Raw genomic sequence first — 14,105 nt, forward strand, 5'->3', positions numbered from 1 at the left:
CTCTCTCTCTCTTCCTTCCTTTCTTTCTTTCTTTCTTTCTTTCTTTCTTTCTTTCTTTCTTTCTTCTTTTTTTTCCAGAGCTGAGGACGAACCCAAGGCCTTGCACTTGTTAGGCAAGCGCTCTACCACTGAGCTACAACCCCTCATGTAATAGTCATATTGAACAATACCTATGTCTCATGTCTCATGTAATCATCACACTGAACAATATCAACGTTTCATACTTGGTTCCAGAAATTGGACTTTATAGAGTCCGAAGGTTCCTCCTCCTCTGAAGCACTTTCAAAGAAAGAACTCTCTGCTGAGGAACTGTCTCAGCGGCTGGAGAAACTCATCATGGAGGACAGAGCAGACGACGAGCGGATATTTGACTGGGTAGAGGTACAAACACGGCCCATGCTCTGCTGTCTCTCAGGAGAATGGCCAGTGGGGACCTCAGAGTTCATAGGGCAGTCCTGTACTTCAGACCTTTTATCCTTGGTGCACTGTGGCTTTTGTGTCGATGTATACAGAGTGTTTGAAATTCAGAGACCATTTGGAGGGTTTTTATAAGTGCTCATTCTTTTTTATCATTTTTATTTTATTTATTTGTTTATTGGCTCTTTTGAGACAAGGTCACATTATGGATAGCCCTAGCTAGCCTGGAACTTGCTAAGTAAAACAGGCTGGCTTCGAATTCATAGAGATCTCCTTGCCTCTTCTGGTCCTCCTTGCCTCTTCTGGTCCACCTTGCCCAGCCAATTTCAGTCTTTAACAAGTCAAGTAAAAATCTGTCTAGAGCACAAACCCATTTCTCTGGGTCTCATTCGATTAGAATATATTCCATATCTTGTCACTTTATATACTAGAAAGAAGGTCTCTCTATATAGAGTGCTTCACATGGCCAGATAAGTCCTTTTGTTTTGTTTTGTTTGTTTGTTTTGTTTTTTTTCGAGACAGGGTTTCTCTGTGTAGCCCTGGCTGCCCTGGAACTCACTCTGTAGACCAGGCTGGCCTTGAACTCACAGAGATCCGCCTGGCTCTGCCTCCCGAGTGCTGGGATTAAAGGTGTGCACCACCACCACCTCCGCCGCCGCCACCACCCGTCCAGCTAAATACTTTTAAAGAGGTGTAAAGCAGGTTCAGCACATCTTCTCAGCATGTCTCTTGGCACCTGCTGCTCCCCACAGTCCCTCCCTAGATGTGATAGTGGCTCCACATCCTTCTGTTTCTCTGGTTGACCTGGCCATGAAACCTCTAGGTCCTTCCTAGCTACAGTGCTGGTGTTCCAAAGAGCTGGCCATCTGTCTGCCTGCCCTACTGATCCTGGAAGTTCCTGCAGAGTGAGGGCAGGGGTCAGGAAGAGGCTGCCTTGATCTGCCTCAGTTATAAGTCTGTCTACACTGGCCTGTCTCTAAGTAGCCTTAGGTGGCTAAGTTTTCAAACACAGAAATGGACAATGACATCTTTAGTGTTTCTTGCCAGCACTGTGTTCAGACTGACTTTCTTTTTGTTTTTTTCGAGACAGGGTTTCTCTGTGTAGCTTTGCGCCTTTCCTGGAACTCGCTTTGGAGACCAGGCTGGCCTCGAACTCACAGAGATCCGCCTGCCTCTGCCACCCGAGTGCTGGGATTAAAGGCGTGCGCCACCACTGCCTGGCCAGACTGACTTTCTGATGGAAAAGACCATAGGATACTGTTAACACTTGAAACACTTTCCTCCTGTAAGCCTAAGTAAGAAGACGCACGCAGGGGATTAAATCTGGGTCCCTTTGACTCCATCCGACAGCCATTAATGCACTGTTTGTTGACATCCTCAGAAAAGAGGAACAAGTTTCTCAACACCTGAAGGCTTTGTTCCAGGCTGTGCTAGAAACCAGCCTCCTTTGCTGTAGATGAAGAACAACAGCAGTATTGTCCAAGTATGCAGTCACACAGTGCTGAGAACATGGTCCAAGCTACACTGCAGTCAGGTGCAGCCTGCATCTTCCTGTGTAATTCTGGCTGCCCTTAAGCTCACTTTGTAGACCAAGCTGCCTAGAACTCTTCCCTCCAACCCCCCAGTGGTAGAATTAAAAGACATAGGCAAGCACACTCACCTGTGGTGCAGGTGGCTTTTAAATGTGTAGACATGAGTAGGTCTCCTCCTGTGGGTTATTGTTGAGTGCTGTTGTTGAATGCTTGCACTTCCAAATGAGCAGAGGACATGGTGCTGTATGGTTGAGCACAGGGGAGGAAGTTCCTTAAACTTGAGTGGCTGCCTGTAGCATTTTTACAGACAAGTGCATTCTGTTTTCATTTCCAGGCTAATCTGGACGAAAGTCAAATGAGTTCACCTACATTCCTTAGAGCTTTAATGACGGCCGTTTGCAAAGCAGCCATTATAGGTGAGTAACATTTGTTGGTAGCAGCTCTGAGCATCTGATACGGCTGTTGGCTTTGCATTTCATCATCTGATTTTATATTGTCTTGGCACTTGCAGTTTCTGTGCAAACGGTGGCATCTTATCGTGCTACCTGCTGTCTCAATCATGGGGTGAATAGTTGCTCTTCCAATAAGAACCCAGCCTTAACCTCACCTGCATGCCTCATGTTCTGCAGTTGAACAAAATTGTTTAATGCTTTTTGGGTCCACATAGATTTTTCCTTCCACTTTTCTTCCAATCATCAAGGCCATGTCTTCTATTCATGAGTGGGTTGAATATTTTTTTATGGTTTTTTTGAGGTGAAGACTAATGTAGCACAGGCTAACCAAGTTCTCCTGCTTATGCCTCCCTTGTGTTAAAATTACAGGTCCATGTGACCAAGTTTGACTTATCCTTTAAATATCTGTGCCATATAAGCATGAGTACTTAACCATCAAGCTATAGCTCCAGCTCCCACTTTTGCTTTATTTTTGTATTTTTAAAGTATTCATTTGAATTTCTACATTATTAATTAGTAATATTTTTAATTGATATGACACATTATAATTGTACACATTCATAGGATAAAAGTGATGTTTTGAGGAAATGTCTGCAATGTGGAATGTTTAAATCAAGCTAGTCAGCATATCTGTCAGCTCTCCAACTTAATGGTGAGATATTTGATTAATATGGCTCTCTTAAATTGCCATAAAACCTTGGTGCTGTTTCATTATATTTACAAACAAGGGCGGTGGTGGCGCACGCCTTTAATCCCAGCACTCGGGAGGCAGAGGCAGGCGGATCTCTGTGAGTTCGAGGCCAGCCTAGTCTCCAAAGCGAGTTCCAGGAAAGGCACAAAGATACACAGAGAAACCCCCCCACCCCACCCCCGTCTCGAAAAACAACAAACAAATAAATAAATACAAACAAATAACGAGTAAAAAGTTAGGAAATCTGTACTCAACATGCATTTCCCCTTCAGGTTTTGTATCATTTTTTATAGAATGTACCATTACACATATACTAGTGTCAGAGGCCTGTCATCCCAACTATTTAGGAGCTGAGGCAGCAGGATTGTAAGCTCAAGGCCTGCCTGGGCTATGGAGAATGTTTAAGGCCTTACTAGGCACCTTAGTGAGACCCTGACTCAAAATGAGAAGTCCAGGGATGGCTGGAGATGTAGCTCAGTGGAAAGTGCTTACCGAGTGTGTGAGACGCTTGGTCCAGCCCCCAGTCCCAGCAGAAGAAGAGCGCACAGATTCGATCTTTGCGCTCCTCGCCTCTCACAGGTGTGTGCATCTGCTGTGGTCAGAGCAGTAGATGTACACAGTGTGTGCTCATTCTGGTTCCTGTGTCTCTCCAGCTGACTGTTCTACCTTCAGAGTGGACACGGCTGTGATCAAGCAGAGGGTGCCCATCTTACTCAAGTACCTAGACTCAGACACCGAGAAGGAACTACAAGCACTTTATGCACTACAAGCGTCAATAGTCAAACTTGACCAACCTGCCAGTAAGTGTCCAGCTTGGTACTATGAGCCCAGCCCATCAGGGAGAACTTGTATGCCCTGGAAGTTGGGGTTTGGACATGCGACAACTCGTGGAATCAGCAGTGTGAAAACCTGTGTGAGACAATGCTGATAAGTTTCCTTTAGCAGGGCATGGTGGCACACGCCTGTGATCCCACCACTCAAGAGGCAGAGGCAGGTGAATCTCTGGTCTATAGAGCAAAATCCAGGACAGCCAGGGCTACACAGAGAAACCCTGCCTTAAAAAGCCAGGGGGGAAATGTCTAGTTTAGGGTCTGGAGAGAGAATTCAAGTGTGAAGAGTATTGGCTGCTCTTACAGGGGACCCAGTCTCAGTTCCCAGCACCCCCACAGCCTCTCACAACTATCTGTAACTAGTTCCGAGAGATCCAGCTCCTTCTGGTCTCCACAGCCACTAGGCATGCACATGGTGCACAGATATACATACATGCAGGCAAAATACCCAAACACATAAAATTTTAAATATAATTCAAAAAAAAAAAAAAAAAGTCTAGTTGAACAAGCTTTCCCCCATCATCTCAGCATATACCTGTGTATGGCTGCAGCGAGAAGAGCAGAACTTCAAGGCCAGCTTGGGCTGCTGTGTAAGAATAGATCTCAAAAGCAAAGACAAGAAGTAAGACTGGTGTAGAGAGTTGATCCTCTCCATAGGCCATGTCTGATGGACCTCTGGTCCAAGTGGATGTGTATACACTGTTCAGTGTGGTGACCTAGTCATTCTGAGATGCTTGAGGCCATGGTGCATGTAAACATGGCTGTTGTGACTGAGAACTGAATTTTCCTTTTTATTTAACTTGTATTAAAGTAGCCCCATGTTGGCATATTGGATGCATATTAAATATCCCTGAGGCTGGCCAATGATCTCAGCATCCTGAGTTACCCACATACCCTGGTGGTAGGAGGTACTGCCCAGTGAACCACTGCTGTCCTCAGGAATTTACTGCAGTTTGTGCATGTGGATGCAGCAGGCTTATTTCGAGGATGGCCTTGAGTGGTTCCCAGATGCTTTGCTTGTGTTAGGACATTTGCAAAGTTTCCCTTTGTTGAAAGTGAAAGTGCTTGTAGATTTCCTGGAGATCAAAGAAAAGCAAGTTTCCCTCAGAATTTAATCAAGGAGGGTATCAGAAGCTGTAGCTGTCTTTCCTTCTTTCTCTCTAAGTCATGTGAGGTCATGTAACAGGAGAGCGCTCTCCTCTGAGCTGGTGGTGAAGAGGACACTAGCTTTTCAGACGAAATGCTTGCTGTCTGATGAAGCGGCTGCCAAGTTAACCTTAGGTACCCATTAAAGCGACGTCAGTCATCCTGGGGACTGTTAGCTTGGGATCCAGCTGTCATCAGACTTGTGGCCTCACTCCATTTCCCTGTAGATTGACTGAGTTGTTTTGATTTTATTTTCGTTGGGGTTTCCTAGGGGGTGGGGCCGATTTATTTCAGTGTTAAAAACCTGTTAAATGGGGTTGGGGATTTAGCTCAGTGGTAGAGCACTTGCCTAGCAAGTGTAAGGTCCTGGGTTTGATCCATAGCTCCGGCAAAAAAAAAAAAACACCTGTTAAAATTACGAAGATTACTATAAACATGTAACTGTGGGTCTGTCTGTCCGGCCCCCGCCTTTACTGGCGTTTCTCACTCGTTCGCTGCCTCTTCATCAGTGTGGTGACCAGGAAGCTGCAAGTGAGGCTTAAGTACCGGGGTGGTGACGCACACACTTGATCCCGGTCCTCAGTGAGCAGAGGCAGGTGGATCTGTGAGTTCAAGGCCACCTGCTCTACAGAGAGAGTTTGTGGCCAGCCAGAGTTGCACAGTGAGAACCTGTCATGAAGGAATTTTCATTTTCTCTCTTGTAGTGCTGTGGGTTGAACTCAGCTCCAAGGAACTATTTTAAAAGGAAGATAAATACATGTAAAGGAGCTTTAACCTTTACCAACATTCTCCCTCTTTTGAGTAGTAATACAAATTTCCACTATAAGAGAAGAATAATTCAATTATTCAGGCAGTTGAGACATTTAAGACACCAAACTGTAGAGATCACTTCATCCCATGTTTTTCATATAAAGTCACTCTGTTTTTAATACAGCCTTAGAATGTGTGAAGTGTTTAATTTGCTATCTATATAATGAGAAATAGCTTCCCCGTGTCTGAACATAGTTGGATTTGAATTTTTAAAAAAGATATAACCAGACGGTGGTGGCGCACGCCTTTAATCCCAGCACTTGGAAGGCAGAGGCAGGTGGATCTTTGTGAGTTCCAGGCCAGCCTGGTCTACAGAGCGAGTTCCAGGACAGCCAGGACTGTTAACACAGAGAAACTCTGTCTCAAAAAACCTTAAAAAAAAAAAAAAAAAAAAAAAAAAAGATCTAAAAGCAGTGTAGACTGCTTATGTTTTTTTCTCTGCAAACGGGTGTTAACGTTCCTCAGCATCAAGAGTGTGTGGTGCGTGGTCCTGGGAAGTGAGTATTTATTCACTTTGTTGATTCACTTACTGACCACATTCATTCATGCATTCATCCATCCATTCACTTACTCATTCGCACATCATTACTTTCCCTTGCAACTGCAGTACCCAAACCAATGACAGTTCTCACCTCTTTGCAGACTTGCTCCGGATGTTTTTTGATTGCCTGTATGACGAGGAGGTGATCTCAGAGGATGCCTTCTACAAATGGGAGAGCAGCAAGGACCCTGCAGAGCAGAATGGGAAGGGCGTGGCCCTCAAGTCTGTCACAGCATTTTTCACATGGCTGCGGGAAGCAGAAGAGGAGTCGGAGGATAACTAAAACTTCAAATACACAAACGAAACAAAAGAAACAATTTAAGTATTTTTTTAAAAAGTTTCACGTCTTCGCCAATCACAGTGCAGCAAGGCCAACTCTCGCAGAAACCCCACGTGTGCACGAGTGGGTGAGGGCAAAGGAGACAGGTGATCATGGAGGCTAAAGGTGCTGGAGTGCGGAGCCAGCACCCCTGAGGGCGGGAGCTCGCAAACCAAAATACATGTACTATTTATAGAAAATATTTTCTGTTTTAATCTTTTCTTTTTAAACGAGGACTCATACTTAAAAAAAAAAAAAATTTAGCAAAAAAAAAAAAAAAAAAAAAAAGGAAAAAAAATTGAGAACTTTTAATTTATTTTAAGGACTGCAAATGCCAGTGTGTAATTTTTTAATTTGCAGTTTCTGTAAACAACTTGTATAATAGAAAAGCAAAGAAATAAATTTCCCCTTCCCTTCAGACGCACCTCACATTTGTATTAAGGCATAGCTGTTAGTCCAGATTTGAGAAGGTTTGGGGTGAACAAGGTAAGAAAGATCCTTTCTTTCTTTCTTTCTTTCTTCCTTCCTTCCTTCCTTCCTTCCTTCCTTCCTTCCTTCCTTCCTTCCTTCCTTTCTTTCTTTTTTCTTTCTTCCTTTCTCTCTCTCTCTCTCACACACACACACACACACACACACACACACACACACACACACACACCACTCCCACCCCTGGCATCAGATCTTTCTACCTGCCTCTTAGTTTGCTTCAGGAAATTTAAAAATTACACTGGTAATCAAAACATACATCACCTTGGAACAGAAGGAAGAACTGTGGACCATAAAAATTCAAGAATTGTTCAAAAAAAAAGTACCACCCTGGAAAATACCCTGAATACCGTTGAAATCGTTAGAGCGATCTTAAGGCTTGTAAATACATAGAACAAATATTTAAAAACATAAAAAAGGAACTGACTCAATACTATTTCTTTTCACTTTCAAAATATAAGGAGCAAAATAAAGACAAACCTTGCAAATTTAAAGTAAAGGACGTCTCCTTTGACGGCCGTCACGTGCGTGCCAGCTTGGCAGGTGCTGGCTGGCCACTTATTGTCTAATCCCAGTCACTTCGGACACTGTGGCGTGATGATGTGTGTGCGGGCCATGTGTGTATCTGTCCAGTGTGGAAAGAGGGTGCTTTTGCTTAGGTGGGAGTTCAGCTGTGTATATTATGACTCTGGACAGCAGATTACCCCAATAATACCACTGATTTGTAAATCTCCCATTAATCATTACAGTGGTTAGAATCCAAAAGGTGGGACTGGAGAGGTGGCTTAGTGGTTAAAAATACTAGCTGCTCTTCCAGAGGACCCAGGTTCAGTTCCCATCACCCACACGACAGCTTTAATTCCGACACCTTCACCTAGATATGCATTCAAACAAAATAGCAATGCACATAAAATTTTTAAAAAATCATTTAAGAAAATAATAAAGACTCCTAAAGTTACCTTTGGAAGGAATGTAAAAAATGGAGCCAACAAGATGTCTGGGCAGGTAAAAGTGCTCACTGCCAAGCATGATGACCTGAGCTTGACCCCTGGGTCCACATGTGTGCTTGTGCTCAAGGTAAGTGTGTGTGCATGTGTGTGAACACACATAGGCATGCACACATAAAGTGAATGGAAATCCAGAGCTAAATGCTGCTTTATTGTATGAGTGGAGTTTTAATATTATATCCACCTGCAGGGGACACCTCATCATTCTGCTCGATCATCCAGGCGGTGCAGTGGGTCGGGAGCCTCTGGTGACTTGCTGGGTCTATGGCTGCTGCTGCTGCTGCTGCTGGCCTGTTTCTTTCCTTCCCCTCCATGAAGTAGCACTCAGAGATGGAGTTTCTGAGTTTCTGGTCTTTCACCCTACAGAATGATTTATGAGCAAAGCCAGGCTGATCCCAAATAAATACTTTGTATTTCATATCCACATAATGTAGGTTTGTGCTGGCTTCTGTCTAACAAAATGTCCACAGGAGACCTGCCCGACTGTGACACCAGAGCAGCCTTCAACCGTGGTAAAGTGCTTTCCTGCACACTCAGAATCCTGTCTGTCATGTGTGTGGTCACAGAGCCCATTCCCCTGTGGTGAAGAGCCAAGTGCTGAAAGTCCCGGTACCCGGCAGTGTCAGCCGTGAAAATGGACCTGGGGAGTGGTTTGGGAGCGTCTGAGTGACTCGGAAGCTTCAGAAAAGTCACCTGATTGGTGTATTGTGATAATGTCTCCGGGACCCTTGTGCAGAGGATTCCCATCCAGAAAGCTCCCGCTGGATGCAGGCTCTCCGAAGGATGTGATGACAAGTGTAGGGTAGGGTAGATGCAGGGAGAAGGTAGGATCGTGACTACATCTTGGAAATCAGTGGCTATTTGCAGACTGGCTCGTTCATCACTATTTTAAATTTAAGTTGATAAAAAAAATCAGGTTAACACATCTAGCACAATAGAAGAAATATGGTTTGGGAGTTCATCCATTGGAGCAGGGATATATACCCTAAGGTTGCTTTGGGATTTCTTGATGCCGTGTTGCACTTTGATAAAAATTAAAGCCATTCCTAGACAGTGTGCCTGTTGTCCTAGCACTCGGGGAGACAGATTGATGACAGCCTGCGCTATATAACAGGGGTGGGGGGGGGGTGGGCGCGCTCTGGAAAGATGGCTCAATGGATAGAGCACTTGCTGCACAAGTGTGGAGGCCTGCGTTCAAATCCTTAGCACCTCCATAAAGCCATGTGGGATAGCATGCCTGCCTGTAACTCCAGCACTGTGGGAGCAGAGATGGGAGGACCGGTCAGGCTTACTGGCCACCAGCCAACCTTTAGGTTCACTGTGAAAGCCTGTGTAAAGAGAATCCATTGGAGAAAGATAGGCAGTCCTCTTCTGGCCTTGCATGCGTACCTACATGCAATGACTAGGTGGTGTGACTACTGAGAGACTGACACAGAAGACTTGTTTGAGCTCAAGGTCATTCTGGAATTAGAGTTCTCAGTTCTAGACTCATGAAATTTTGAACGGAGAATGTTGTTTTGTTAGGTGAATGTACAGTCTTGGGATTGCTACCCTCTCAGGCCTTTTCCAGGAAAGCACGGTTTCATGGGATCCAATTTAAAATGACCAATGCTTGGATATGGTTAGCTTGTGCCTGTAATTCCAGGACAGAAAACCCTGACAAAGGAGAATGGCTGCAAATTCAAGATCAGCCTGGGCTAAAGAGTGAGATTCTATCTGGGGGAACCAGGACTGAGATGTCCCACTGCTAAGAGTGCTTACTCTGCAAGCTTAGGAACCTGAGTTCAAATCCTCAGCACCCACGTAAGAATGTGAACTTGGTTTTGTGTGCCTGTAACTGGGAAGGGGGAGACATGCTGATCCAGAGTGTGCTATGACCAGAGGTAACAATGAACGTTTCAGCTTTAGTGAGAGAGCCTGTCTGAAGGTGGTAAGTCAGAGAGAGGGCTCTTAAGACTCCCTGATCAGATACTGCACATACTGCATGGTACACTCACCACATTTCCTGTGCATGGAACAGAGAGACATTCCCAAAACCTGAAGCAGTAGTAGTCAACAACTGGCTTGCCTTTACTTTCTGGGGCCTGTGGGTATGACTCACTGGTAGAACACCACGTGGTTTTACACACATCTTTACCTCAGGAGCAGTTCATTAAATGTTTAGTTTGTAAGTGGCTCAGGTGCACTGAAAACAGTTGACAGTTGTTGAGTAACTTGAAACATGTCCTTTTCTCTCTCTCTTTTTGAGACAGGGTTTCTCTGTGTAGCTTTGGCACCTTTCTTAGAACTCTGTAGACCAAATCTTGAACTCAGAGATCGGCCTGCCTCTGCCTCCCAAGTGCTGGGATTAAAGGTGTGTGCCACCACCGCCTGGCTAAGGGGGGGAATACAAGTTTTCAAAACAAATGCATTTTAGATTGGCAATGTGTATTAGCACAGGTGAGGTCCTATGTTCAATTCCTAGCACCAGCTAGAAACAAACAAACATAAAACTACTTAGCATCTAGTTAGAGCTGCTCCCTCTGGTCTTGGGAAGTCCCTGTTCTGCATAAAAACAAAGCTTGAGCCAGGCATTCAGGAGGCAGAGACAAGCAGATCACTGTGAGTTCGAGGCCAGTCTTGTCTACAGAGTGAGTTCCAGGACCCAGGGCTACAGAGAGAAACCCTGCTTTGAAAAACAAAACCAGAAATGTTGGGTTTCACACTCTAGTTTGAATTATAACTTACATTGTCTAAACCTTGGCATAGGCTCATTTGTCCCCTTGGTGTCCAACACCCTTTTGTTTTTAGCACTTACTAAGTATTTTCTCTGTCTGACCCTGGAATCAAGGCCTGGCATCTGGTGCTGGTGGTTTTAGAGACCAAGATCGAGCCTACTGTTGTTCTTGGGCTGTCTCAGGATCCTAGTGTGCAGACTTCATCACACTCTTTACTGAAGGAAATGCCTTGCTACAGAAGACACAGGTCTCAGTCAGCAGACTTAGGAGCCCTGCAGTGCTGATGATGGAGATCAGAGGGTGCTGTCCTGGCATGTAGGAGGGAGAGATGGTTGTGTGTGTGTGTATGTATGTATATGTCTGTGTGATCTCCGATAATGACAAATTATTTCTCCTTCCTGGTACGATGGCTTATCTTTCCCTCAGCTGGTAATATTCAGTGTCTACTGAAGTCTGTTTGCTGCTGTATGGAAACATTACCCAGGGATGGAGAGTCAGCTAAGTGGGTGCAGGGTTCCACAAGCCTGAGGACTGGAGATCTATCCCCCAGCACCCACAAAGCAGGGTAGGTGTGAAAGCTTGCCTGTAATCCTGATGCCCAAGAGATGGGATTCCTAGGGCAAGATGATAAGCCCTGGGCTCAGTGAGAGGTCCCTGCCTCAATAAATACAATGAGAACGAACAGAAAGACTACAAGCTCTGGCCTCTATACTATAGTGCTCATGCGTGTGTACTGTGTATGGATGAGCACTCATGTGGTCAGACTTTGGGCTGCCAACTCACAGAAAACAACAAAGACATTAATTACAAATGCTTGTTCAATAGCTTAGCCTTGTTTTAACTAACTCCTATAACTTTAACCCATTTCTATTCATCTATGTGCTGCCCCAGGCTCATTTACCTCATCTATGTACTTCCCATCCTGCTTGCTCTGTGTCCCTCTGATTCCACCCTTTTCCCTAGCATTCTCTCAGTCAGCTCTTTATTAACCAATGATAGTAATACATGCTTACAGTATACAAAGATTGTTCTATAGCATTTCCCTCTTTTTGTCTAATTAAAAAGGAAGGTGTTAACTTTAACACAGCAAAACTATATATAACCAAAACTGTTATTAAGAATTACAATTACATTTAGATTTGGCAAAATTAGAGAAAATACTCTTATCTTTGTGAGTCTAAAGTTTTGTACCTAATTTACTTATTATAACTAAGGAAAACTTTGTCTAATTATTTAGTCTTTAACTCCACCAAAGACTCCAGAAGGGTGAAATGTTACCTAACGACAAAGACTTCTGGCTGCCTGGACAGTTACCCGAAGTTCTGTAACATTGGGGCATCCAACTTTGGCCTACAAAAAATGTCTGACACGTTTTTGAAAAGCAGGGAATTTTGAAGGACTGTCTACCATGTGTTAACACAAGTTTGGCAGTCATTTTCTTTTGCATCCTGCTGGTCAGTTTGGACAGTAACTGTCAGCAATTGAGGCAAGGGCAGTTTCTTGCCCAGATGGCTACCTTTTGACATAAAGAAAGCAAACTCCATACAGAGGTTCTTTGATGCCGATCTCTTGAAGTACATATGTGCTGTCAGGAGCAGACATGTCTCACTGTCATGAAAAGCCTTATATTATTAAATTTTTTAAATGGCATATTCTGTATGTATTTGAAGTGTTAAAGACCATCTATCTAAATACATGTTTAATATTGGAAACATACCTAATATGAGTGTAAGTTGGACTACTATAAATGACTACTAGCCTGTATTTCTTAGTTATACATTACATTTTTAAATAAGTTGCATGAGCAAAATACCCCAAGCGAGTAGAAACATACATGCAGTATAACAAAACTAACTTTGAATTTGTTATCAATAAACCAAAACTCATACTAATGTAAAATATTTTGAGATTAGGAGTTGCTTTTTGGATTAAAGTAGATTCAATATTGTACCCTTTTATCTCATCATTTCTAAATTATATCCCCTTTTTTTCTGTAGAAAGATCTTTTAATTTAACTCTTTTATTTATCTTTTTTCCTGACTATGATCAATAACAACTTGTAACCAAACCTGCCTAAATGATGACAGACATCCATAACCCATCTTTGGGAATGTGAGCATTATTTCTCTAGAAATTCCTGTTGCCTTCTGGCACTGGCATATTTGGGGGACCTTGAGAAAAATTAGAATAATGGTTAAGTCTTGGCTGCAGTAGTCTGTGAGGCTGGATCATCTCAGCCAGCAACCTTGAAGCTGTTCTGAATGCAGAACTCTGAGAAAACTGCAAAAGAGGTGCTCTGAGATGTTGGATCACCTGGGCCATCCATTTTCATTGTTCTCTGGTCTCCTTGTTCTGAAAATACATAAACCTTTAAAGGTATCATACATATTTGACTTAATACAAGTAAAGACTGTGTGTTGTACACAAGTTAGCCACAGATGATTTTTTTGTATTATATTTGAGTAGGTAAAATATATGTTACATGTCTTGTAGTTTTTCTAGGTTTATTTCTTTATGTCTGTAGCTAGGACTTTCAGGGGGGTCTTCCTTAATCAAACTTGATCAAACCTTGAATGAATCCATAGCCCTTCGTTTTCTGTGGAAGCAAAAGCACAACCTCTTCCCCGAAGCAACACATCTTTTGACTTCCATTTTGAAGTCAAGACATTTTTTAAATATATAGGTTGGTTTAATCCAGCAGCCTTCATAATCCAGTGTCTTTTAGCAGCTAACATTCCTTCATTAGCAACCGGATAATCTAAAGACAACACAATAACATACAGAATCCAGACTCCCCATGTACTTTCTATCTTTGTGTAGCTTTTTCTCTTTCTTTAAAGACTCATTTTTAAACTATTTTTATGACGTATATGTCATTTCTCTATTTTCTCCCAAGCCTATGTCCTTTTTTTCCCCCCAGAGTTGAAGGGCCGAATCCAGGGCAAGCACTCTACCACTGAGCTAAATCCCCCGCTATGTCCATTTTTCCTTTTTTTTTTTTTTTTTTTTTTTTTTTTGAGATAAGGATCAAACCCAGGGCCTTGTGCTTGCCAGGCAAGTGCTCTACCACTGAGCTAAATCCCCAACCCTGCTATGTCCATTTTTAAACACACTGTAATCCATTTAGAGATGTGGATTTTGTTTTGTTTTGTTTTCT

General features: G+C 43.3%; 1 protein-coding gene across 15 annotated transcripts in view; it reads left to right on the plus strand.

The window, feature by feature from the left end:
- Nucleotides 1–6,974, plus strand: part of Eif4g3 (eukaryotic translation initiation factor 4 gamma 3) — a 231,757-nt gene extending 224,783 nt beyond the window's left edge. For all 15 annotated transcript variants that reach the window (XM_036177057.1, XM_036177058.1, XM_036177059.1 and 12 more), the window contains 4 exons: nt 235–381; nt 2,284–2,365; nt 3,746–3,892; nt 6,521–6,974. In XM_036177057.1, the coding sequence (XP_036032950.1) occupies nt 235–381; nt 2,284–2,365; nt 3,746–3,892; nt 6,521–6,702 (558 nt within the window). In that variant the 3' untranslated portion in view covers nt 6,703–6,974. The remainder of the gene's footprint in view (nt 1–234; nt 382–2,283; nt 2,366–3,745; nt 3,893–6,520) is intronic.
- Nucleotides 6,975–14,105: the final 7,131 nt, after the last annotated feature.

The sequence above is a fragment of the Onychomys torridus genome, chromosome 2 (genome assembly GCF_903995425.1).
Source record: "Onychomys torridus chromosome 2, mOncTor1.1, whole genome shotgun sequence".
Taxonomy (NCBI): Eukaryota; Metazoa; Chordata; class Mammalia; order Rodentia; family Cricetidae; genus Onychomys; species Onychomys torridus.